This window comes from Mesoplodon densirostris, chromosome 19, assembly GCF_025265405.1.
Source record: "Mesoplodon densirostris isolate mMesDen1 chromosome 19, mMesDen1 primary haplotype, whole genome shotgun sequence".
Lineage (NCBI taxonomy): Eukaryota > Metazoa > Chordata > Mammalia > Artiodactyla > Ziphiidae > Mesoplodon > Mesoplodon densirostris.
In genome coordinates this window covers 54,743,036-54,767,047 of record NC_082679.1, presented here as the reverse complement: position 1 = coordinate 54,767,047, position 24,012 = coordinate 54,743,036, and the positions used below count along the sequence as shown (strand labels likewise).

The 24,012-nt window shown below is 37.3% G+C and overlaps 1 protein-coding gene across 7 annotated transcripts in view; it reads right to left on the bottom strand.

Moving 5' to 3' along the window:
- The window catches only part of CNTNAP4 (contactin associated protein family member 4), a 270,181-nt gene that overhangs the window by 89,204 nt on the left and 156,965 nt on the right, over positions 1 to 24,012 (bottom strand). For 5 of the 7 annotated variants that reach the window (XM_060083395.1, XM_060083397.1, XM_060083401.1 and 2 more), the window contains exons 5-8: positions 17,609 to 17,812; positions 16,832 to 17,016; positions 15,881 to 16,024; positions 12,519 to 12,780 (exon numbers count right to left, since the gene is read on the bottom strand). In XM_060083395.1, coding sequence (XP_059939378.1) covers positions 12,519 to 12,780; positions 15,881 to 16,024; positions 16,832 to 17,016; positions 17,609 to 17,812 — 795 coding nt within the window. The remainder of the gene's footprint in view (positions 1 to 12,518; positions 12,781 to 15,880; positions 16,025 to 16,831; positions 17,017 to 17,608; positions 17,813 to 24,012) is intronic. The other 2 variants (XM_060083398.1, XM_060083400.1) reach the window with 1 other exon arrangement.

Below are 24,012 nucleotides of genomic sequence, written 5' to 3'. Positions count from 1 at the left end.
AATATCTCTACATATAAAAAGTAATTTTTGCATAAAAGAAAACTGTGGTTGTTTTTACTTCTCTTTATAATTTTTCTGTATTTTCCAAGTTTACATATATAATAAAAAATTGCTACAATCAAAAATCAAGGTTTTCTTATCACCTATAGAAACAGTCACTAGTCCCTCCTAAGGCAGTCCCAGTGTCATGAATCCAGGAGATGGTGGAGCCTTTCCCTCTTAAAGGGAATTAAGTCTACAAAGGTTCTGTTTTGAATACTCAGCAGACAGGTGGAATCTAAGTCTCTCTATTGTAGGTAAACCAGTAAGGTTTACATCCACCGAATAGTCAACTCTGTATGATTTTGCAGATCAAATTACTGAGCAAAAATAAAAGTACTCTATTAAATCTAAAAGTCATGGGCCTCTTTCCTGATATTATGTGCAATTTCTTTATTTCTCCAGCTATTTTTGACCACAAGCTTTCAGACAGAAAATGCATGGAAGCTCCATTAGATGCTGAAGCTCTTTGCCCTGTACTCATTTAGTATAACACAAATTCCATCCTGGGCACCAAAGCTTATTTTTAAATTATATCCATGAAGCAAAAAAGATTTACAAAGACCCAATTCTGATTTGGTTTGTGAAAGATAATGAGAAAGACCTAAAAACTGAAAAATGAAGAATGTAGGCTAGACACTTTTAGACACATTTTCTAAGAGTGCACTCTGAAATAGACGGTTGAATAGAGTTATATAATCCCTGAGGATATGAGACTGGACTAAAATAAATCAAACGTCCCAAATTTGTCATCCTGTGCTTCCTTTAAGAGGATACATTTAGAGTGAAAATCCTTGTACTGAGTTTTGCGTCACACGGACAAATACTTCCCACCCTCCTCACCCCACCCTGCGTCTCCCACCATCTCTTCCTCAAAGCTCGGATGTGCCTGGATACAAGGTTCTGCTTCTGTTATCTCATCTTAGGCTTTCCATTGGCCTGGGACAGTGCTCATCAAACTACCTGCGGTTATGGACATTTTTTTTCTGATCTACTACAGATTGATACTTTTATAAAATTCAATAAAAATGAATGACTGAAACATTAAAGAAAGAAGATATATAAAATACAAGCCCACTGACCATATGCTTAGAAGGTGTGGCAATACCTTCTTGCTATAACGGTTTCTAGGAGCTTACTCTCAATTTTTGTACTTATCTTGGTAATAAGTATTTCAGTGAACCAGTATATTCCAAGGAACACACTCTGAGTAGCAGTGCTCCAGGTAGCTGCTGGGTAGCTGCAGCAGGATAAAGTCAAAGGCTTGGGGACACCTTCTGTCAATACAGAAGCTAATTTAGATTAAGAACACAAGTCTGTCAGGATAGCCATTCTGTGATGTGACACAGTTAATCGCACCCATTTGCCCAGCTTGTGGGTTACGAAGTTGTGCTATGTTTGTGGGGGAAACTTCAGAAAGGTATTCTTGAGCCTCAGTTGTAACAGACATCGCTTGCTTATGATGAGGAGACTTTTATTACCTGTCAATGGGATTTATTGCTCAAATTAAATAATGAAAGACCCATTTAATTCATTTCACCTAACTCTACATAATAAAAAGGATAATTGTAAAATTGGATTCTATTTTTCTACAGCTCCTTCCACTTTAATGTCTGATGAGAAGTGAGCCCCTTTCCAAGGCCACATCATGGTGAAAGAGGGGAAGAAAAGGAGGAATTGCAGAATTTGTATTTTTTCTGATTCATGGTATAAGGTAACTAAATGCTAATTCTAGTACACGACTCCCACCACTCACAACTTTCAAATGTAGGGGAAGGGATATGTTGTTGGAATAATATAATAAAATAATAACAGTTTTAGTGACTATTACTCATAATAGGTACTGCGTGCTTTATACGCATCATGTCATTTAATTTTCAACATTACTATTGTTATTCTCATTTTAAATATGGAGAAAATAAAGCTCAAGAGGAAAAACAAATCACCCAAGGAAGTATCCAGCTGGTGAGCTGATTCCAAAACCCACACTCTTCTCGGCCTGCACGACAGGTGGGTCCCCTTATGGTTTTGCTCATGTTAAACAATTAACTTTGAGAAAGAGAAAAGCAGCCCCTAAGAGCTAGGGGCTAGTGGCCTGGTACTCTCAGGGAGGCCTTGGTGGTGTGAGATGCTGGTGGGCATCCAGAGCTAGGCCTTGGTGTTCTCCCATTGAGCATAAGCAAGCTCATAGAACATCAATATTAGACAAGGTCACTCTGTCACTACAATGAATTGGGACCAAAAAAAAAAAACCCTCAAAACAAACAAACCCCGAAAGTACTTTACAAACTGGTTTAAGCACAGACAAAAGCAAGGCTACTGTGCAAACCACAAAAATACCAAGTCCTCTCCTGGATAATATGAATAACAACTGACTTTTTAAATCAATTACAGATTTAGCCTTATTTTATTCCTCCATCCTTCTAAATAATACTTACAAAGATATTTAACCACACAGTTACCCTCACCTCCTGGCAGCATTTAATCCCAAGCAATTTTCCATTTCCTTGAAACCCCCACGCAAAACAGCTAACTCAACCTCAAATCCTATGACAAGTCATCCTTAACACCTTTGTAATGAGACTCTTCCATGGTTCCCCTGGGTGACGGTTCTCCTTGTTGCAATAAGCAACAAACCCAACCTGTTTAATTGCAGGTATGATCACTGTGGTCTTTGGGTAGAAACCATTGACAGCTCCAGCTGGAAGAACAGAATAAATGGAAAGGTTTGCAAGTGCAGGTGGCAGGAGAATGTGGGATCCTTTACAAGAACGTTCTCCCTCTCCCCTTCTTCTCCTTCTCCTCCTTTCTGTTTTCTCTCTCTCTCCTTCTCTCTTTTTCTCTCCCTCTCAGGCCCCAAAACACACAGACACACAAAATATAGGAGGAGGAAAAAGGTTTATCTCTGCTCCTTGTATATAATATCAGGGACCAGTCTTAAACTGCTACAGAAATATTGTGACACTTTAGCTACCATCACTTTTTCATAAGATTATAACAGGCATCCATGAAGTAGGATGTGTAATGGGGGGGAGAAAAAGCCTGCTATATAGTGTAGATTCTTTGCAAAGAAGCAAAAGGCAATTATACAAAGGCCATTACTCAAGGAGCAACTGAAGGAATTTGCCTGTTCCAAGTAACGTTTAGTGCTCTGAAACTGTGCCAGACATTCTTATATTCACTAACTATAGCCACTAACCAAAATTAAAGATCCGTGACACCAGATCTCTCTTGCCAAGAGGAAAATATGGAGGTCAATGCTGCCAATCACTTTAGGGGAAAGTAGGACTTTCAAGGAGCGATGGGGTTCTAAGGTGAAAAGTAAGAATATTCCAACAGTGAAAGGGAAGAAGGGGGAACATTGAAAATGGCTTCTCCTGGGTGAGGCAAATCAAGAGGGCAGTCCCATTGCCAGGGCCACAGGAATCACGAAGGCCTAGTAACGGAAACATGCAGAAGCATCTCAGAGGCGGAGTCAAGATGGCATACTGGGAGAATGCGGAATTCACGTCTTCTCACAGCTAGGGCACCTACCAGGCACTGGTGGGGGACCACGGACACCTAAGGGGACGGGAGGAACCCCCAGTGACTGGGTAGGACGTGGGGCATGGGGGTAGTGAAGGGGGAGGAGAAGTGGAGGCGGGACGGGACTGGCGCCCCTGAGGGGTGGCTGTGGGGGGGGGAAGGGATCCTACGCCCGAAAGGGGAAATTGGGGAACCACTGGGAGGGCAGAGAATCAAAAGGGAGCATGGCCAGGTTTACCATGCCCACTTGGGCCCCCGGGAGCCTGCTGAAGACCCAGGCCTGATCCTCGGCCCACAGAGGCCCCCTCCAGCTGCGCAGGTCCTGAGGGAGTGGGAGGAAGGCAAGGCGGAGTAAAAGTAAAGGCCGGACCTCCAGGACTGGCACCCCTGAGGGGTGGCTGGGGGAGGTGAGGAGCTCCTACACCAAGCGGCACCCACCCCCGTTAGGGGAGGAGAACCTGGGAGAGAAGGTGGGGAGGGGCGCAGAGGAATGGAAGGGAACACGGCCAGTGCGTTCCCTGTCCACTTAGGCGCCGGGAAGGCTGCTGGGCTCCCAGGCCTAATCCTCTGCCCTCGGAGCCTCCTTGCTGCGCACAGAGCCCAAGTCCCGCCCCCACACCCCCACCCAGGGCCCCACCTCTACACTGGGAGACCCCGTCCAATGAGCTGGGCCTAAACCCCACCCACACACCCTCACTGAGGGCCCTACCTCCAGACTCCGGAACCCCACACTCCAGAGGACCTCCTTTGGATGTGCTGCCTCTCCCCTTCCCCAGGTCCTAAGAAGAGGCCCCACCCACGCTTGAACGTCACCCCACCTAGGCCCCGCCCCTGAGGGACTTTTCCAGCTACCTATGTCCTGAGCCTAGGCCCCGCCCCATGCTCAAACATCACCCCCCTAACCACCTAGGACCCACCCCACCATAAACCCCACCCCTGCCTAAGTTCCACTCCCACCTAAACTCCACCCACATAGCCAGGGCTTTTGTTTTTTTTTTCTTTTTTCTGTTGTGGTTGTATTTTACCTTGTGTAGTTGTTTCAATTATAGTTTTATTTTTCCGAATATATTTTTTCTCTTTCTAATTTTATTTTGTTTTTTATTCTTTGATATTGTACTGCTTCTTTCCTCCCTCCCTCCCTCTCTCTCTCTCTCTTTCTTTCTTTCTTTCATTTTTTAAACTGGACCGTGAAGCTTGTGTGATCTTGGTTTCCAGGTCACAGGTCGGGCCCAAGATCCTGTGGTGGGAGCTCCGAGTCCAAACCTCTGGACTAACGGAGGATCTCAGACCCCAGGGAATATTAATAGGAATGAGGCCTCCCAGAGGGCCTCATCTCAGTACCAAGACCTGACTCTATCCAACCGCCTGCAAGCTCCAGTGCTGGACGTCTCAGGACAAATAACCAGTAAGACAGGAATACAGCAACACCCATCCAAAAAAAACAACAACAAAAAGAAGAAACAACAAAAGAATATGTTACAGATGAAGGAGCAAGGTAAAAACCTACAAGACCAAATAAACGAAGATGAAATAGGCAACCTACCTGTAAAATAATTTAGAGTTATGATAGTAAAGATGATCCAAAATCTCGGAAATAGAATGGAGAAAATACAAGAAACATTTAACAAAGATCTAGAAGAACTAAAGAGCAAACAAACAATGATGAACAACACAATTAATGGAATTAAAAATACTCTAGAAGGAATCAATAGCAGAATAACTGAGGCAGAAGAATGGATAAGTGAGCTGGAAGATAACATGGTGGAAATAACTGCCAGGGAGCAGAATAAATAAAAAAGAATGAAAAGAATTGAGGACAGTCTCAGAGATATCTGGGACAACATTAAACATACCAACATTCAAATTATAGGGCTCCCAGAAGAAGAAGAGGAAAAGAAAGGGTCTGAGAAAATACTTGAAGAGATTATAGTCAAAAACTTCCTTAACATGGGAAAGGAAATAGTCAATCAAGTCCAGGAAGCAAAAAGAGTACCATAAAGGATGAACCCAAAGAGAAACACGCTGAGACACATATTAATCAAACTATCAAAAATTAAACACAAAGAAAAAATATTAAAAGCAGCAAGGGAAAAGCAATAAATAACATACAAGGGAATCCCCGTAAGGTTAACAGCTGAACTTTCAGGAGAAACTCTGCAAGCCAGAAGGCAGTGGCAGGACATATTTAAAGTGATGAGAGGGAAAAACCTACAACCAAGATTACTCTAGCCAGCAAGGATCTCATTCAGATTCGATGGAGAAATTAAAACCTTTGCAGACAAGCAAAAGTTAGGAGAATTCAACACCACCAAAACAGCCTTACAACAAATGCTAAAGGAACTTCTCTAGGCAGGAAACACAAGTGAAGGAAAAGACCTACAAAAACAAACCCAAAACAATTGAGAAAATGGTAATAGGAACATACATATCGATAATTACCTTAAATGTAAAGGAATTAAATGCTCCAACCAAAAGACATAGACTGGCTGAATGGATACAAAAACAAGACCCATACATATGCTGTCTACAAGAGACCCACTTCAGACCTAGTGACACATACAGACTGAAAGTGAGGGGATGGAAAAAGATATTCCACGAAAATGGAAATCAAAAGAGAGCTGGAGTAGCAATTCTCATATCAGACAAAATAGACTTTAAAATAAAGACTATTACAAGAGACAAAGAAGGACACTACATAATGATCAAGGCATCAATCCAAGAAGAAGATATAACAATTGTAAATATTTATGCACCCAACATAGGAGTACCTCAATACATAATGCAAATGCTAACAGCCATAAAAGGGGAAATCGACAGTAACACAATCATAGTAGGGGACTTTAACAACCCACTTTCACCAATGGACAGATCATCCAAAAGGAAAATAAATAAAGAAACACAAGTTTTAAATGACATATTAAACAAGATGAACTTAACTGATATTTATAGGACATTCCATCCAAAAATAACAGAATACACTTTCTTCTCAAGTGCTCATGGAACATTCTCCAGGAGAGAGGATATCTTGGGTCACAAATCAAGCCTTGGTAAATTTAAGAACATTGAAATCTAATCAAGTATCCTTACCAACCACAATGTTATGAGACTAGATATCAATTACAGGGAAAAAACTGTAAAAAATACAAACACATGGAGGCTAAATAATATGCTACTAAATAACCAAGAGGTCACTGAATAACTCAAAGAGGAAATCAAAAAATGCCTGGAAACAAATAACAATGAACACACGATGACCCAAAACCTATGGGATGCAGCAAAAGCAGTTCTAAGAAGGAAGTTTATAGAAATACAATCCTACCTCACGAAACAAGAAAAATCTCAAATAAACAACCTAACCTTACACCTAAAGCAATTAGAGAAAGAAGAACAAATATAACCCAAGTTAGCAGAAGGAAAGAAATCATAAAGATCAGATCAGAAATAAATGAAAAAGAAATAAAGGAAACAATAGTAAAGATCAGTAAAACTAAAAGCCAGTTCTTTGAAAAGATAAACAAAATTGATAAACCATTAGCCAGACTCATCAAGAAAAAAAGGGAGAAGACTCAACAGAACTAAAAAAGAAAAAGAAGTAACAACTGAAACTGCAGAAATACAAAGGATCATGAGAAATTACTACAAGCAACCAAATGTCAATAAAATGGACAACCTGGAAGAAGTGGACAAATTCTTAGAAAACACAACCTTCCAAGAATGAACCAGGAAGAAATAGAAAACATAAACAGACCAATTAAAAGCACTGAAATTGAAACTGTGATTAAAACTCTTTCAACAAACAAAAGCCCAGGACCAGATGGCTTCACAGGTGAATTCTATCAAACATTTAGAGAAGAGCTAACACCTATCCTTCTCAAACTCTTCCAAAATATATCAGAGGGAGGAACACTCCCAAACTCATTATACGAGGCCACCATCACCCTGATACCAAAACCAGACAAAGATGTCACAAAGAAAACTACAGGCCAATATCACTGATGGAAATAGACGCAAAAATCCTCAGCAAAATACTAGCATACAGAATCCAACAGCACATTAAAAGGATCATACACCATGATCAAGTGGGGTTTATCCCAGGAATGCAAGGATTCTTCAATATACACAAATCAATCAATGTGATACACCATTTTAAAAAACTGAAGGATAAAAACCATATGATAATCTCAATAGATGCAGAAAAAGCTTTTGACAAAATTCAGCACTCATTTATGATAAAACTCTCCATAAAGTAGGCATAGAAGGAACTTACCTCAACATAAAAAAGACCACATATGACAAACCCAGAGACAACATCGTTCTCAATGGTGAAAAACTGAAACCATTTCAACTAAGATCAGGAACGAGACAAGGTTGCCCACTCTCACCACTATTATTCAACAAAGTTTTGGAAGTTTTAACCACAGCAATCAGAGAAGAAAAAGAAATAAAAGGAATCCAAATCGGAAAAGAAGTAAAACTGTCACTGTTTGCAGATGACATGATACTCTACAAAGAGAATCCTAAAGATACTACCAGAAAACTACTAGAGCTAATCAATGAATTTGGTAAAGTAGCAGGATACAAAATTAATGCACAGAAATCTCTTGCATTCCTATACACTAATAATGAAAAATCTGAAAGAGAAATTAAGGAAACGCTCCCATTTATCACTGCACCAAAAAGAATAAAATATCTAGGAATAAACCTACCTAAGGAGACAAAAGACCTGTACACAGAAAACTATAAGACACTGATGAAAGAAATGAAAGATGATACCAACAGATGGAGAGATATACCATGTTCTTGGATTGGAAGAATCAACATTGTGGAAATGACTATACTAGCCAAAGCAATCTACAGATTCAATGCAATCCCTATGAAACTACCAATGGCATTTTTCACAGAACTAGAACAAAAAATTTCACAATTCGTATGGAAACACAAAAGACCCCGAATAGGCACAGCAATCTTGAGAAAGAAAAACGGCCTGGAGGAATCAGGCTCCTGGACTTCAGACTATATTACAAAGCTATAGTAATCAAGACAGTATGGTACTGGCACAGAAACAGAAATATAGCTCAGTGGAACAGGACAGAAAGCCCAGAGATAAATGCACGCACATATGATCACCTTGTTTTTGATAAGGGGCAAGAATTCACAATGGAAAAAATTCTCTTCAATAAATGGTGCTGGGAAAACTGGACAGCTACATGTAAAAGAATGAAATTAGAACACTCCCTAACACTATACACAAAAATAAACTCAAAATGGATTAAAGACCTAAATGTAAGGCCAGACAGTATAAAAGTCTTAGAGGAAAAGATAGGCAGAACACTCTATGACATAAATCACAGTAAGATCCTTTTTGACCCACCTCCTAGAGAAATGGAAATAAAAACTAAAATAAACAAATCAGACCTAATGAAACTTAAAAGCTTTTGCATAGCAAAGGAAACCATAAACAAGACGAAAAGACAACTCGCAGAATGGGAGAAAATATTTGCAAATGAAGCAACTGACAAAGGATTAATCTCCAAAATTTATAAGCAGTTCATGCAGCTCAATAAAAAACACAAACAACCCAATCGAAAAATGGGCAGAAGACCTAAATAGACATTTCTCCAAAGAAGATATACAGATTGCCAACAAACACATGAAAGAATGCTCGACTTCACTAATTATCAGAGAAATGCAAATCAAAACTACAATGAGGTATCACCTCACACTGGTCAGAATGGCCATCATCAAAAATATCTACAAACAATAAATGCTGGAGAGGGTGTGGAGAAAAGGGAACACTCTTGCACTGTTGGTGGGAATGTAAATTGATACAGCCACTATGGAGAACAGTATGGAGGTTCCTTAAAAAACTAAAACTAGAACTTCCATATGACCCAGCAATCCCACTACTGGGCATATACCCTGAGAAAACCATAATTCAAAAAGAGTCATGTACTACAATGTTCATTGCAGCTCTATTTACAATAGCCAGGACATGGAAGCAACCTAAGTGTCCATCGACAGATGAATGGATAAAGAAGATGTGGCACATATATACAATGGAATATTACTTACCCATAAAAGAGACAAAATTGAGTTATTTGTAGTGAGGTGGATGGACCTAGAGTCTGTCATACACAGTGAAGTAAGTCAGAAAGAGAAAAACAAATACCATATGCTAACATGTATATATGGGGGGAAAAAAAGGTTATGAAGAACCTAGGAGCAGGACAGGAATAAAGACGCAGACTTACTAGAGAATGGACTTGAGGACATGGGGAGGGGGAAGGGTAAGCTGGGACAAAGTGAGAGAGTGGCATGGACATATATACAGTACCAAATGTAAAATAGACAGGTAGTGGGAAGCAGCCACATAGCACAGGGAGATCAGCTTGGTGCTCTGTGACCACCTAGAGGGGTGGGATAGGGAGGGTGGGAGGGAGATGCAAGAGGGAAGGGATATGGGGATATATATGCTTATGTATAGATGATTCACTTTGTTATACAGCAGAAACTAACACACCATTGTAAAGCAATTACACTCCAATAAAGATGTTTACAAAGAAACATCCAAATACTGTAAGGCTGCATCTGCCAGTCCCTGCCCATGGGAGGAAGAAGCTTGTTTTCAGGCCTGATTTTCACCTTTAGGCAAAAGCAACAGCAGAAATGTAAAACTCATATCAGAAATCTCAAATTTGACAATAAAGAACTTGTCTTAAATAGGAAAATATAACCGTATTGTTCATTAGGTTCTTGATCTGAATGATTTTTGCTTTGCCATCTATAAAGGTGACAGAGACTGACAACATTTTATGTCATGAGTGATTTTGTAGTGCTGCTAATATGTTTTAAGATTTAGACTATTACAATATCCTTAATATTTCAAAAATGACTGAGGCTGGCATAGTATTTTTGAACCTTTCCAAATGACGATTTGTAAAACTACATCACATTAAAAATTTAGCCTGATAATTCAAACATCTACACAATTCCATTCTTCTTCAACATAATATAAATTTTTATTCCATTGTAAAAAGCATAAAAACTATGTTTTGAAAACCTGTAAGATTAATAATTTATATCTCCAGTAGCAAAGAAAAATTGAGCCATCCTTATAGAATGGAATGATTTAGTATATGATACTCACCCACCAATAACAGGGCATCCATTCTCTTCCGAGTCATTATGATACAACCTGACAACTGATTTAATTATTGAACACTGTACCTGTGAAAGTCTTCTCCTATGAGAGAAACAAATGGACCACCCACCCATACCATTTAAATAACCCACTATCCAATGCAAAATGTACTTTCCTCACTGAAACTAGCAAAAATTAATACTTTAAAAGAAACTAGAAAGATGGCAATGGGGGAGCTGGTGTGTAAAGTCTTACTTGTGTTATCTGAAGTGTAACAATTTTAATATATTGACTTTCATATTTTGTCGAGGATCCTTGTTATTAGCTATGGGCACAATCACACAAAGTCGTATGATGTCATAATAGATTACAGTGTACACGGATTTAAACATTAATTTTTAAAATCATTTGGGGTAGTCTAGATAGACTTACACCTAGTATTTTATTAAATTTGTATGCCTGTAAAGTGTTTAGAAATGAACTAGCTTCATGGGGCTCAGTACAATAACACTGTACTGAAGCAGCTTCTTTAAGATGTTGAAAATTAGGCTATGAATATAACCGCCCCAGAGGATGTCAAATAACATCACAATAAACTACACATTAATAGCAAGCTTACATTTTTAGCCCCTCACTTTAGGGAGCCTATTAATTAGTGATATGACACTGATTAATTTATTTCCTTTTGTCAAGCCTGCAGATCTACCACATTTTGAGTATTGCATTAAAAAGTCACAGCACAGTACCTCTTAAAAATGATAATTGATATTGCAGTTTCAGTTCCCACATTTAAACTACAGCAATAAACGAACAACAAAAAAGATACACAAAGACTAGGCATATTCATTTGTACACCTGTGTTTCTTATATTTAGTTTCTGACTGTATTTTAACTTTTTTTCCTCTCCCAGTCATATTCTATTAATTTTGGTCATAGTTAATATAGATGAGTAGTACAATAGCATCTTTAAATTGTTTTTAAAGATCATTTATTAACTTGATGTTGCAATTTACCCCAATGTGACCTCTAGTTGCTTGGCTTGGGTATTATTCCATATATATGAAAATGTGTTGGAGATCCTTTGTCAAGAATTATATAATTTTAATGAAGAGACAAAAATATCCCTCATCCACAGCACTGACCTAAATTAGACATCAATTTTCGAGACACTCATACAGTCTCTTTAATTATATTCTAGTCATTAAAATGGTACCATACTGCCTAGAATTGCAGAGAATTCCATTTGGTTCCCAAATGACAGACTTTACAGAAATCTTCTCCCCAAATATATGCAACACCACACAAACTACAGCAGCAAGTAAAGTTAATTTGACTAAATATTTAGGTTTTACATTCACACTAGTATTGAGATACAGATATAGATTCCAGAAAGACCTCTCCCCATCTCTCAAAGACCAGATAAGACTAATAACTGTGTTACACAAGACTCATCTTCCATTGAAGATACCCAGCAAACTTGGGGTCCATTTCAAAGTCTTTCATATTTTTCCCAGAACACATTTCCTCGGGATATATTGATTTACCTGGACTGGGCGAGAGGGTCATGGAAGGAAATTTCTATTGCCCCACAACTATCATTTTGGTTAAAAAGAACTGCTCGTGTTGAAGACATATTTAAAAGAAAATCGGAATCGAGTTCCTCTAAGGAAGAGATAATCTTATTAACTCAAGTATTCATTTGTTAAACAAATATTAATTTGGGGGTTAAGCATAAAATTTTACGGAGAAGGGACAGAGAGAGAATGAAATCTTTCAAACGCATATACTTTGCCTGCAGGAATACACTTATTACCTGCTGTGATGTCACTGGGTAATTTTCCTGGATGGTAGAGATTCAGCTTAAGTTTTCCATCATTAAGAAAGAGGAGGAGACCCCCTGAAACCAGCTGAAGCTCACTGAATAGCAGAAGCCCCTCCTTATTCCAGGTTCGAAATTGAAAAGTGGCAGAAACCTCGTCCTCCCCGGAAGAGCCCGGCAGTGCTAAGTAACTCCTGGGGCTCAGAAAAGTCACAGGCACAGACTGTGGTTCTGAACAAGAAAACAACACATTTCCCTGAGAATAAAGTAAAAGAAAAAGCTTTAAGAATGACAGTCACATCACCTTAGTGATAAAATCTGAAATACAGAGGCTGTTTATCAATTTCTAATTACCCCTGATTTAAAACAACAACAAAAATTGCTATCAACATGAATATTCAAATCCTTGCCATATGTCTTAAAGGTTCTTCAAATCCAGGGATACATGGTCAGGCAAATCTTTCCCTGCGTTTTCTGGGTGAAATTATTTCCTCCCCATCTCTCAGTTCACAAAGGCATCTAACTCAATGCAATTGAATTCAATAAAAAATTTATTAAAAACAACTCTTTTTTATGTTTGACTTGGTTTTCTCTTCCCACTTATTTCACCCTTTTGCTGCCTTTGGCTTCTACCCACCCCATAACATAACCAACATTAATGAGCTACTGGTTTTCCTTCCATATTTTTTCATAATTCTCTGTTTCCATTGACATATACAAATATATATATACACATATATATGTATATACATGTTTAAGTTATGTGTTCACTTATATGTACATTCACATACACCTAAATATGTTTTCAACACATATACCTACACACTAGGCATTATTTGTTTTATTAAAATAGGAGCCATGTTTTATGCTGTTTACTGTATCATGATTTTATCATTAACAAATAACTTATGGAAATCCCTTTGAGTTATCTGGCAGAAGCCTAATTCCTACTTTTATTGATTGCATAATATTTTACTATGTGAATGTTCCAATTTTAGTCAACTGTTTCCTTGTTAATGTGTATTCACTTTGTTTCCAGGTTTTGCCTCTCTGAACAATGCAAGAATAAATAACTCTGCATGCTTCTCTATGTGCTGGTATTTTCAGTTCTGCAGAAGACGGTTCTAAATAAAGAACTATTGTATCTACATGTTTTAATAAATATTTCCAGCTTCTTCTCTGCCCACCAAAAAAAGTTAAATTCTCCACATTTCCAACAGTAGTATACAAAGGTATGCTTTTCCTACATCCTTGACAAAGATATGCTTTTCCCCACATCCTTGACAGCAATAGGTATTACATATCTTTTAAATCTGCACAAGTTCAACAACCAAATGCCAAAGTGATGTATCATTCTTATTTATCTTGCATTTACCTAACAGTATATCTAAGCATTTTTCATGAGTTTGTTGCTCTTCTGGACTCACTTTCATCAGAACGGTCTGTTCATACCCTCTGCCTATTTTTCATTTTTTTAGGTTTAACATTGCATAATACAATGTAGTACTTACATTCTTTTTTGAACCATTTTTGTCTTTTTCTTATCATTATGTGCTTGTCATCAGATTTACAAGTATTATTTCTTATCTAAGGGTTTTTAGGTAGATCTTCAAGATACATTAGAATTGCATGAATTTTCATTAAAATATTGTACATGAAGGATTATTTTGCTATTAGAGTTAAATACATATTTAAGGATTAAAAAAAAAGTAAAGGTCTGAACTATTTAGAAATAATTAGAATGTTCCTTAACAGGCTTCAGAAATCAAGATAAATGTTTTTATTTTACCTGAAAATAATCTTCAACAAATTTTCTAAATATAGATTTGAAAAGTCAATGAAATCACTTTATTTAGAAGAATACACATTGGAATTAAACTACTAGTCTTGGTTAAACAAAAACATTTGGCTATACTGTGATTCTGTTAAAAGTGAATTAGCTTTCACTGCAGACAAATACCTTGCCCCAGTGAATGAAATAACAAAAGCAGAAGAGTGAAATAAACTGACCCATAATGTAGAGGCAATTATAAGACTAACAAACCTGGTAAAAATGGAAACATTTACCAGCTACATTTGGACAGCTGTCTGCTACTCTACAAGCAGCAAATCCTTGGCAATGAAGAGTGGGTGCTAGCTGCATGAGCAGCTTCTGGAAACTCATTTTGCAATGAAACACTCACATCTATCTCTCTATAATATTTTTATTTTCCATTTAAATTCTTTTCCCTTTTTAAAAAAAACACTATTTAAAAATCTTGCTGGATGGTGTATTCATATAAATAATATCGATTCACACAGAGAATTAAGAATAAAATGTTTTGTAAGCAATAAATAATCCCATGATGTGGTTTGGGTTTTGCTGACACAACATGAGCTTACATTTACATATTCTGAATTTTGAACAATTAAAGAAATGTATTCAAATGGATAGATGTGTCTGCTTTTCTATCATTAAGCTGGTTAAGCTAGAAACCACGTTTCACAGAATCTCTTTTCTTGTCTTGCTGTGGTTAAAAGTTAGCCAAAAAGGGAGTTTGCATGATATGAGTCAGAAGTGAAAGGCTGGCCATTTTCCCCCCAAAGGTTTTCTGTGTGTGATAAAGCCCAGTGAGGGATGATCACAGAGGGGCTGGTTTATTCCAGCTTGTCCTGGCTTTCACTCTGCTCCATCTCTTCCTCCAGACAGCTGGGTTCCACTTTCCAGCGCCTCTGATGATTGTTAAGATCCAAGTCCTAAAATAGATCCTTGTTCCTAAACTCACAGTGGTGCTGCTTCCCTGACTGAACCCTGACCGATAACAGTTTTATTTAAATTCTGCTGCATTTCCATAGAATTAGAGTATAATGCAGCCTGACCAGCACTGCTCTTGGGACAGACTGGCAGATGCAATCTTATAAAAGTCTACTAGTTTCTTTTATTGGTTATAAATGACCATGGCAAAATACAAATTTTTCAAATGCTTCTCTAATATAGATGGATGTTATCTGACTCCAGGAACTTGGTGTGCTTCTTCAGAGAGTCTGTCAGGGAGTATCTTATAAAGGAAATTACAGAGTAAAAGAAATTAGTCTCCTGGGAGTAATAATATCACAACAAAATAAATTATCAGTTGCACCAAAAAAAGGCCTGCTTTACTTCATATAAATATAAAATAATCATGCCCTATGAATTTTAAATTTTTAACATAGAATTCATCCCTTACATGCATATTGCCAAGCAGAGAAATGTTTTTAAGGAACAAGAGTAAAGTCTAAAACATCCCATCAAGTGGGAATTCAAAATGAAGCAATTTTTTTGTGTGGAAAAGCCACGTAGTTTTCCTCATTTGTTCACATGAAGACTCAAGTCTTACCATAATGATGATCTGTGGGTTCTGTTGCTTGGCCAAATCAATAACATCCACTCCATTATAATAGAGATTTTCTAAACACCCATGAAAATGTTTATGGGGGAATGACACTGATTTTCCAGGTGCTGGAATCCCTCCAAAGCTGATCTTAGAAAGAAAAATGGCATCAATAATATTGTTTAGTGATTTTTTGATAATCTGCTTAAATAACTACGATTAGCAACTATAGCTGTAATCGTCATAGATAGACCAATTTTTCAGTACCCTACACTACCATATTGTTAATTTCAAATGGAGGTTAAAAAAAATTAAGATGCAGATCTTAAAACAAATTTATATGCATTCAGTTTTCACTTACACAAGAGCTTAATTATTTTTACAAGTTGCTAATCCCACCTGATTTTAATATTTTTTGGTTGCTGAAGAAAAATACATCTTTATATCCATCGTAAACCTTGACAGCTTTAACAATGTTACCAATTACAATGACATTTTGTTTCATATACATTTCTGGCACACACTGATATTTGTGCATTTGAATTGATTATTAATGAATCAATGAATCTATTTATTGCTACATTCTCTCCATAAATCTGCACTGTTCAGGAGTGCCCTTTACCCGCCCCTACCACCACCAATCATGCAACACATTCTGTATTTACTTGTAATGAGACCTCTTCAAGAACATTTCCCACATGTGGCAATTTGTGACTACACATTGCAGGCAAAAAAGATGACATTTCTTTGTAATAATAAATTAACGTACTGGGAGAAAGATGAAGCCTCAGTAGTATATGCATAAAATTTGCTACTTGAGTTAGGTCACCTAGAGGAACACTTCATCAGAACCTTGACTGACTCTGAACGTAGGTTTTCTATAGTGTATTTTCTTTCATGTGGCTATACCACATATACATTACAAAGTCTGCATTAATTGAAACGTAACCATCACACCTCATAATCGAGATGTAGGTAACTGAATTCTCCCTGGGCGTGGAAACGATGCCTGTGCTCGTCCACTGTAAAGTTGACTTGTTTGCCCAAGCGTTGGATGAGCACGGAATGCCAGTGCTGGTCGTCCAGCAGGCTGCCCAGGGTGAGACTGATCGGGACGTGAGTGGAGGGCAGCTTAGCTTCACCTTAGAAGAGAAAAAAATAACAGCACCATTATTCTCAGTTTAAAAAAAGAAAAAAAAGTTTCTTTTGGGGGCATCAGAGTCTCTCATGATAATTGCAATCTCTTTCCATCCACTCCATCCAAAACGCTAGTCTGGATTTACCTCAAGATTGAATATAATATCCTCTCAACCTTGTTGTATTTCTTCCTCTGTTAATTCTCTTTATTAGCATTACCCACCATCACGCACTCATTTTCAATGTAAATTTTATCTTTGCTACAACCTCATTATTTTTACTACCTCAGTATTTTTCAATGACCCATCCCTTTCACCATGAGGTTTGAAAAGAGCTAAGTGGTACTGTCAGCACTATGACATTGAAAGAGGGTCTTGTACAATTTGCAAATTAGGAACCATTTTTACGTGTAAGTACAATATGGGCATGTATATATATGTGTGATATATATATATATCACACATATATACATAAACACTTGAATGTGGAAATAAGGCACCTTAATTGTTAAAAAAAGATAAGCTATAAAAGCATAAAGTTACTAAGGTGATATCTAAATGACCAGATTTTTCAAACACTTTACCCAAATAGTTTTACCTGAATTAATAACTAAAAAGAGTTTTCCTCTTCTTAATTCCAGTGTGATGTAATCTCCATTTTGCCCTTCCCGGTGAAGTAGAATCCCATCACTCTGCATAGTTTTAAATTTCAAAGAAATTATATCCTTTATTGGGCTCAGGGATTTTTGATCAAATCTGTAGAGAAGACAACTTTTCCCATCAAGATCAACCACCTCTGATCCTAGACAAAGACATTAAAAGTCATTCTAAGGATAAATATGCTTTTCATTAAAGCATTTTAAAAGTATATGTATAGAAAGAGCATTATACTTGTACCCATACATGTATATTTCAGCTCCAAGCCAATCAAAATAATGGAAAATAAAACCACCAAATGTCTAATTCCTTCTAATTCCTGGGATTGATTCCATTTTAGTCTTTACTCACCTATTTACAAAATTCATGATCTAGAAATACATTTTGAAATGTATTCCTAATTTTCTCTTATATTATTAAAGGCTGTTTCTCATTCCATAATAAATTAGGGAAAAGGTTATCATCAATACCCATAAAACCACTTTGCATATTTCATGATCAATATTTTTAATGACATTCTTGAAATGTTGAAGTTAAATGGTTTTTTAGCTTCTGAAAAAGTAGTTTTGAAATCTCAAAATTCTTTCTATATGGCATATATAAAAGATATCGACACACAAATACAAACACATACATTGGACTCCTCAATGCCACCTCAAGTATATATTAAACTGACCTTTGTGTTTTGTTTTATTTTATTATTTTTGTGGCTAAGTAATAGTATTTCAGAGCAATGCTATTTTCTGTCTTCTCAAGGGCACTGTTGGAAAGGTATTCACTTAATGACATTATAAGGGCTGTTCTGCTGCATCTGTGTCATAACTGTGACATTGACAGGTTTTTTCAGCTTTCTGACAGTGTCTTATCTACTCATTGTCAAGATCACTTTTATTCAGTTCATCTGATAAAAGATGTCATGTTATACCAGTAACATAACAGTACAGCTGTCAAAATCAGTTGCACCCTGAGCAAAGAACTGATAATACTCAGAAAGCCTTGCAGTGTTTCCTACATTTCACAAGTCAAAGATTTTTTTTAAGGCAATTACCCTTGAGAGTACATTTATGTAATAAATGAAGAGGTTAGGGAAACCCAGTAAAATAGGAAGCTATTTTTCAACTGGTTAGGTGACTTCTCCCAGTCAACAAAATGACTTTACAATTCACTCATCTTGTTTCATTTGACAAAATTATTACATCAACTTGTATGTCCAAATATGCATTTCTTTCAGATTATACATCATATTTAATGGGAACCATTTACATTCACCACTGTCCAAAATTTTTTCCAACTATTTTATGCAGCTATCTTTTGGAAATTCAGAGGTTTGATTTTTCCACATCTTGTTAATGTGCTTATAAAAGAATTCATTCACCGAGTGCACATGAATAAACATTGCATTCTGTAGAAAGAATAATGTTAACTGAATAATTACTCCTTGTTATATAGCTGAATGAATGTGCATGGCAAAAACATAACTCTGTGTCAAATACAAATAACGTGTGTTCTATGATAATTAGATTACAATAAATTAAGAAAAATTCCAATAAGACAGACTTTAAATGCTGACACATTTGGAGCCATGCAGTTATCTCTGAGTTAATGCATTGCTTAAAGGCATCCATCATTATAAAGATTTTATTTCAGATAAAGTCTATTTTTCGAATTAGCTACCAAGAGAATATTTTCCCCAATGAAGGTCTAGCCTGTGATACTTCAGCCTTCTATTTCTTTTCTCTCTTCTTCACTATTGTTGTTATTACATTATAATGGTCATATTAGCCTTTCACGGCACCAAGAGCTTTGTGCCTGGAATATCTCCATCAGCAAAATGGGATAGTGAGAAACATATTAGACTACTGATGCCTAAAGCAATGGTATACTACTTCATCTCTTAAATGGAAGCCACTTGCCATTTTCTCTCTTACCTATTACATTCTTACTTCACAGGTATCACACTAAGTAGTTGGGCCCATTCATTCAATAAATATTTATTTAGCCTATCCAGTCTGAGGCCCTGTGATGGATGCTGAGATAAAAGAGGGATCAACACCAACATGACCCTTGTCCTCATGGAACTTACATTCAGTGAAGATGGACAACAAGTAGCAAGTAAAAAAGTAAGTTCACATTCCCACCAGTAGTGCAAGAGTGTTCCCTTTTCTCCACACCCTCTCCAGCAATTATTGTTTCTAGATTTTTTGATGATGGCCATTCTGACCGGTGTGAGATGATATCTCATTGTAGTTTTGATTTGCATTTCTCTAAAGATTAACGATGTTGAGCATCCTTTCATGTGTTTGTTGGCAATCTGTATATCTTCTTTGGAGAAATGTCTATTTAGGTCTTCTGCCCATTTTTGGATTGGGTTGTTTGTTTTTTTTGTTATTGAGCTGCATGAGCTGCTTATAAAATTTGGAGATTAATCCTTTGTCAGTTGCTGGTACAGCCACTATGGAGACAGTATGAAGGTTCCTTAAAAAACTAAAAATACCATATGACCCAGCAATCCCACTACTAGACATATACCCTGAGAAAACCATAATTCAAAAAGAGTCATATACCAAAATGTTCATTGCAGCTCTATTTACAATAGCCAGGAGATGGAAACAACCTAAGTGTCCATCGTAGGATGAATGGATAAAGAAGATGTGGCACATGTATACAATGGAATATTACTCAGCCATAAAAAAAAACAAAATTGAGTTATTTGTAGTGAGGTGGATGGACCTAGAGTCTGTCATACAGAGTGAAGTAAGTCAGAAAGAGAAAGATAAATACCGTATGCTAACACACATATATGGAATCTAAGAAAAAATAAATGTCATGAGGAACCTAGGGGTAAGACGGGAATAAAGACACAGACCTACTTGAGAATGGACTTGAGGATATGGGGAGGGGGAAGGGTAAGCTGTGACAAAGCGAAAGAGCGGCATGGACATATATACACTACCAAACGTAAAATAGCTAGCTAGTGAGAAGCAGCCGCATAGCACAGGGAGATCAGCTCGGTGCTTTGTGACCACCTGGATGGGTGGGATATGGAGGGTGGGAGGGTGGGAGGGAGGGAGACGCAAGAGGGAAGAGATATGGGAACATATGTATATGTATAACTGATTCACTTTGTTACAAAGCAGAAACTAACACACCATTGTAAAGCAATTATACTCCAATAAAGATGTAAAACAAAAAAAGTAAGTTCATAAACCATTACAGACCATAACAGGCATTCTGATCAAGATTAAAAGAAGCCTGGGGTCACTTTAATTAAGGTAGCTGGGAAAGCTCAGTTCTCAGGTCTAGAAACCTGATGCTAAAGCAGATGGTAATCAATAATCTTCTTACTCTTGTCAGTCTTCAAGTCCTAAAGTTGTCCCCATAAAATAATTACTCTTATTATACTTAATTTTAAGATGGCTAGACATTCTCCCAACACATTCTCTCATTCACTATCATGAAAGGAAGCTCTGAGGATGCTGAGAAACTCCAGTGGCAGTCAGTAAGTCAGCTCTCAGATTTCACATGCAATGTGAACAATACCCTTCGGGAAAAAAAAGCTAAATATAATTCAGAATATAAGTACAATGTCAGTACGGGGAAACTTCAAGTTATATCCATGTAATATATGTACAAGGATTCCCATAAAACAAAGAAATTCAGGATGGTCCCTAACATTATGACTTTAGATAGAAAACTCACTTATAAATGCTATTTACAGAACTTATCTGATATATAAAAAGCATGTGATTTTAAACAATCATCATAAAACGTTGTGCTATGATAAATACAGTTAACGATATAAAAATCTGGAACTATCTGAGAAAAAATAATCTTTTGAGAGACAGAGGGAGAGAGAGGAAGAGAGAATCTGAATTTTCTCCAAGGATGCTGGTGGGAGAAACAGGTCTCTCTTGAAACTGATATTACCACGGTTAAGAAAATTGAAAAAGCTGGAAAATAAATCAAAGGAATAACTTCATGTCCTCTCAATGTCATGCTGGAGCTTTTTAAGAGAAGCCCATCTAATTAATTCTAGGTGAATTCACAAATATCTTATTTTACTATTTATTACTGATGAGGGACAGTCTCTAAGTTACATGTTAATTTATAGTTTTATTTTGTTTTGTTTTCCCAGTAGAGATGCAAATAACTTCCATCAGATAGAAAATATATCCCCAAAGGTTATGGTTTTATTGCCCTGTTGGACATTAAACATTTGTGTACTTAACCTAGTGATAGTAATTCAACATTCTTTTTTCCAGCTTTTAGGAACCACTTGCATTCTTGGCCTATGGCCCCTTCCTTCTTGAATAGGACCAGCATCATAGCATCTTCAAATTTCTCTCTTTCTCATTATCTCTCATGTTTGCATTCACAGTCACATATCCTTCTCTAACTCTGATCCTGTCACCTCTCTTTTATAAGGACCCCTGTGACTACACTGGGTCCACCTGGATAATCCAGGATAATCTCCCCAACTCAAGACCCGTAACTTAATCACAACTGTAAAGTACCTTTGTCATGTAATGTAACATATTTACGGTTACAGGGCATTATTCTATCACAGCAAGTTACCTGCCCTCTTTGTCCCTGTTCCTTCATCTGTAACATGGGAATAATAGTACATTCTTTCTTTTAAGTGAAGTATAGGTGATTTACAATATTTTGTTAATAACAGTATATTCTTCATAGGTCTGTTGTATGAATGCATATCTACACAATTTTTGGAAGTTGCTAGCATATAATTAGAACTCAATAAATGTTAACTACTATTAATGCTATTACTTATTAGAATACTGGGCAGGGAAAGAGGGGTAGCAAAAATAGTTTAATAAATACATTTGGTGTGTTTATTTTTTAAAAGTGGACTCTAAAAAATAATGAATTTCTGAAGTGCACAAGAAATGCTCAATTACCAATGTCATTGCCAGGTTATGCAGCAAGAATGATTTTGAGCCATCTGTGGGTTCTGTGGCTTTTTCTCTGTCTGTCAGCAAATGCCTGAGCTGACTCACCACGGCAATTGTCGGTGACCTGAATCCTCCTCAGTGAATACCTCCATCTCAGATCTTCTCATTTATAGCAGGAAGCAAGGAAAGAAGTGGCTCACAAAGATTGCAGGCCCTACTCTCATATCAATTCTCCCCGTGACCCCGGGAAAGAGGTATAGCCTGCTTGATTTGCATGATTCAGAAATATAATCTCCCGTAGAATAAAGAGTTTTCTGAAAGAAAATATTCCTATTTCTTTCAGGGAGTTGTGTGAGAAGTGGAATTGCTGAAACATGTATCCTGCGCTCCTTCTGCAGCACATATTTATGGAGACCTTCCTGCGAACACAGTGGAAGACACAGTAATGCATAACACGAAGTGCATTTTTTTCCCCAGGAGCTTACGGTCTAGCGGGGAAGACACACGTCCCTGAGATGTGATTATTCATGCTTCACTTCTGCATCAGGGCTGGGTCCCGAACGATTTCTAACACGTGCAGGAGGAGTTGAACCTCTCAGCCTCAGAGAAGGATGTTAACTAAAGGGAAGAAATGCTTCACCTCCGTGAGCAGCAAACTGCTTTGCTACCTCTGCATGTTTCACATGCAAACACACTCCTCATTGTCATATCTTCCACTTGACCCAATACCGTTCCCTCTCCCTTGCATCCTATCCCTGCTCCAGAAGTTTGAGGTTTCTCCAATTGTGAGGGGTTGCCATTTGAAAAAGCAATGTCTTTCCCACCCTGTAAGTGAATTACTAAGAAAAACATATCCAAGAGCATGATTTCTCAAATTGGGGTCCATGGTCACACCACATGAGAATCACCTAAGGAGAATCTCTTGTGGCCTCCATAAACATTCAACAAACATCCTGCATTCTGCCTGATGTCCGCTAATTTAGAATCTCTGAAAGACAACCCAAGAGTATAGGTTCCTGAGTGATCCTGAGGCAGACGACAGCATAAGGGTTATTTGACAAGCAGAAGAGGTAGCTTACAGAAACCTGTTCTCTGAAAATGAACAACCTCATTGCATACTGAATTGTACCATGGAAAACAAAATTGTTTTATTTATCTATACCATAGGTGGTACTTGCAGAAAATTGTGGAGGTGGTAGTGACTTGTCCCTGAAACGTCTTTCAGGGAGAAATGGATTCTGTGAGTTAAACCATGAATCATAGCATTATTGATGAGATCAGTTGACTAAGAAACTTAAAAGAGAAAAATTGGAATAGAAAATGCATGAAATGGAAAACAAATCATTAAAAATAGAAAATTCACTTTATTGAAGGTCATGAAAGAGTTCTTGAAAAAGACATGAGACTCTTCTAATAATTCTTTGGGAATCATCCC